This window comes from Prosopis cineraria, unplaced genomic scaffold, assembly GCF_029017545.1.
Source record: "Prosopis cineraria cultivar Desert tree isolate PC_DT_omini unplaced genomic scaffold, ASM2901754v1 PC12, whole genome shotgun sequence".
Taxonomy (NCBI): Eukaryota; Viridiplantae; Streptophyta; class Magnoliopsida; order Fabales; family Fabaceae; genus Prosopis; species Prosopis cineraria.
In genome coordinates this window covers 1,049,670-1,052,328 of record NW_026555343.1, presented here as the reverse complement: position 1 = coordinate 1,052,328, position 2,659 = coordinate 1,049,670, and the positions used below count along the sequence as shown (strand labels likewise).

Sequence of the window (2,659 nt, the reverse complement as noted above, 5' to 3'; positions counted from 1 at the left end):
CAATGTATGTGTAAGGAAAAAAATATTGAAGTATCAACTTAAATACTTAATAAATATTTATAAAATTTCATAGTTTAAGTGTTAAATACTTAAATTAAATTGTTAAAAATATAAGTTTTTAAATTTGATCTTTTGTAAGTAAATTTTCCTTACCCATCTCTTGCTCAAAAGTCAAAATAGGTACTCCCTTCTATTCAAACAACATGTTACTCTTAGGAGTATAACTGTATAAGCTAAGAAAGCAATTGAACAATCAAAGTAATTGCATTGCCGCACTAAAATGCCCCTAATTTGAATTACTCTTAACATGAAAGTCAATTTATCATGAATTGGAGGGAGTAGGAGTAACATACAATTGATAACAATTTTGGTTCACAGGTTGACATCTTTGAGTTTTGGCGAGAAGCCCAAAATTTTTGACTATTTTAATAAGGTTTAAGGAGTGGTCAACGACCCAAACATGAAGAAAAGACGGAATCTACCAACCCCCACCAATAAAATTTAATCTCTTGCTGACTACTAACAGTCACAATAACTTTTTCATTTTTCGTCATTGGACTTGGAGCGCATCCGCGCTGTCTTGAAGCGTTGAAAATGGAATGTGCCAGGCATTATTGTTCTTATTCTATATAAAGTGCAGGGAGCTTGCAAAATTGTAAAGCAACACGTTACAAGTGCGATCCACAAGACCTGCTCAGAAATCAATCGTTTGATTGTGTACTGTCCTCCTCTCCTTTCCTTGCCGCATCACTTAAATGCTGGGTCTCTCTGAATTCGTTTCCTGTGTTACAGAGATGTCTTACTATTTCCCTCAAGAAATCCTGGAGGAAATTCTTCACAGGTTGCCCCACAAATCTCTTGTGAACTGCATCTCTGTCTGCAAATCCTGGAAGTCCCTAATCTCGGATCATTCCTTCATATGTGACCACCTCAAGCGTACGATTCAGACCAACCCAGATATTGCCTCTCTGTTCCTCTTCATCTCTCTTAAGAAACGAGTAGAGGGATACAAGTACTGCGAATCTCAAGATTTCTACTCTCTTTATTCTGACAATCACCAAAGTGATGACCCCTCCGTTCTGAAATCCTCTCTCATTCCTCTGTTCACGAGTGAGCACAAGGAAGTGGTCGGAACTTGCAACGGACTGGTCTGTCTTGCTGATTATTCTGTATTAGACTGTTCCGATCTCATTATTTGGAACCCATGTATCCAGAAGTATGTGGTTCTTCCCAAACCCAGTGTAACCTTCAGATCCTGCGATCCTGACCATAAAAGGAACAGGGTTTTCTTCGGATTCGGTTTTGATTCAAAGACCAAGGATTTCAAGGTAGTCAGACTAGTTGCAACAATCCACAACAGAGAAGAAACTCCGCAGGTTGAGATTTACTCTCTTGCAACTGGTTCATGGAGGAACATCACTGGTAGGGCTCCTCCGATTCTGCTCTGTATGCAAGTATTGTGGAAGCATCAGGTGTTTATAAATGGTGTAATTCACTGGGTTGTCAGCCAAAGAAGAAACGGTCGGATTCATAATTTCATTTTGACATTCGATGTTGTCGATGAGACATTCGGAGAACTGATGTTACCACAACCTCTGAGAGAATCTCCTTACCAGTTGTCGATTTTGGCCGGAGAGGATTCACTTGCCGTGGTGCATACTTATTGTTCAGAGTCGGATGAAGAATTTGTTAGCATCTGGGTGATGAAAGAATATGGTGCTGTGGATTCATGGGCTGAAGTGTTTCATTCTAATTCAACTTGTTATGGGGGCATATCAAGCGTATTGGCCATTAGAAATTCTGGAGAATTGGTGCTGAGAATTTATGGAGGAAAGATGATACTGCTTGATCCAGTAAAAGAATTAGTGAAGGATCTGGGACCGAGGGATTTAGTGCACGCTTTTGCTGGTTATCATGTGAAGAGTCTGTTCTTAATAAACGAAGAACAAGGTGATTTGTGTTACTGAGTCAGTTGAAGCAAAGATTCATGTTTGAAGATTTATACGTCTAGGTCTCTGGAAATCATTATTCTGCACATATGTATACATTGTTCACTAACCAAAAAATTGCATTGTTATTGGTTTGTATTTAGAATAAGCTATACTAATACAGAATGCCCAATGCTTTAGATAGTAGATTGGTTTTCCGAATTCAGTTCCCGCAGAAACTGTTTGATTGGCACAGTTATGTAATGAAATTTTTCAATACAAGTCTTTACTTTTGCATGTATCTGTGTTATTTGTCCTCAACTTCATCATATCTAACACAGCATTTATGTTCAAGGGTTTCTACTGTGATTGAAGAAAAGTGATTTAATTTGTCACCGAGAACAGAGTGACCTGTGGAAAATTTATTAGTTTAGATTAATCTGAAAGGATTCTTTTTTTAGCATATCAGTAAATTAATTAATTGCTATATAGATTTGTCAATAGAGCCAGTTTATCTTTATAAACCCGGTTCAAGCTCATAAGCTCTTTTATTATAAAATCAATATTATTATGAAACTTGACTCTTGTTGGTAGGGTTAGGTCCAAAGCCTGCATAACTTTTTTTAATTTTTTTCAAAATTAAAATTTCTAATTATATTGATATATATAAATTACAAATTACCTTAATTAAATATCTAAAAGAAAATAAGTTTTGATGAATAAAAATAGTA

The 2,659-nt window shown here is 36.4% G+C and overlaps 1 protein-coding gene across 1 annotated transcript; it reads left to right on the top strand.

Moving 5' to 3' along the window:
* Window positions 1-633: 633 nt before the first annotated feature.
* LOC129288917 (F-box protein CPR1-like) lies at window positions 634-2,225 on the top strand. The gene has a single exon (XM_054925732.1). It carries the CDS (start codon window positions 756-758, stop codon window positions 1,965-1,967), a length of 1,212 nt encoding a protein of 403 aa, XP_054781707.1. The 5' UTR covers window positions 634-755; the 3' UTR covers window positions 1,968-2,225.
* Window positions 2,226-2,659: the final 434 nt, after the last annotated feature.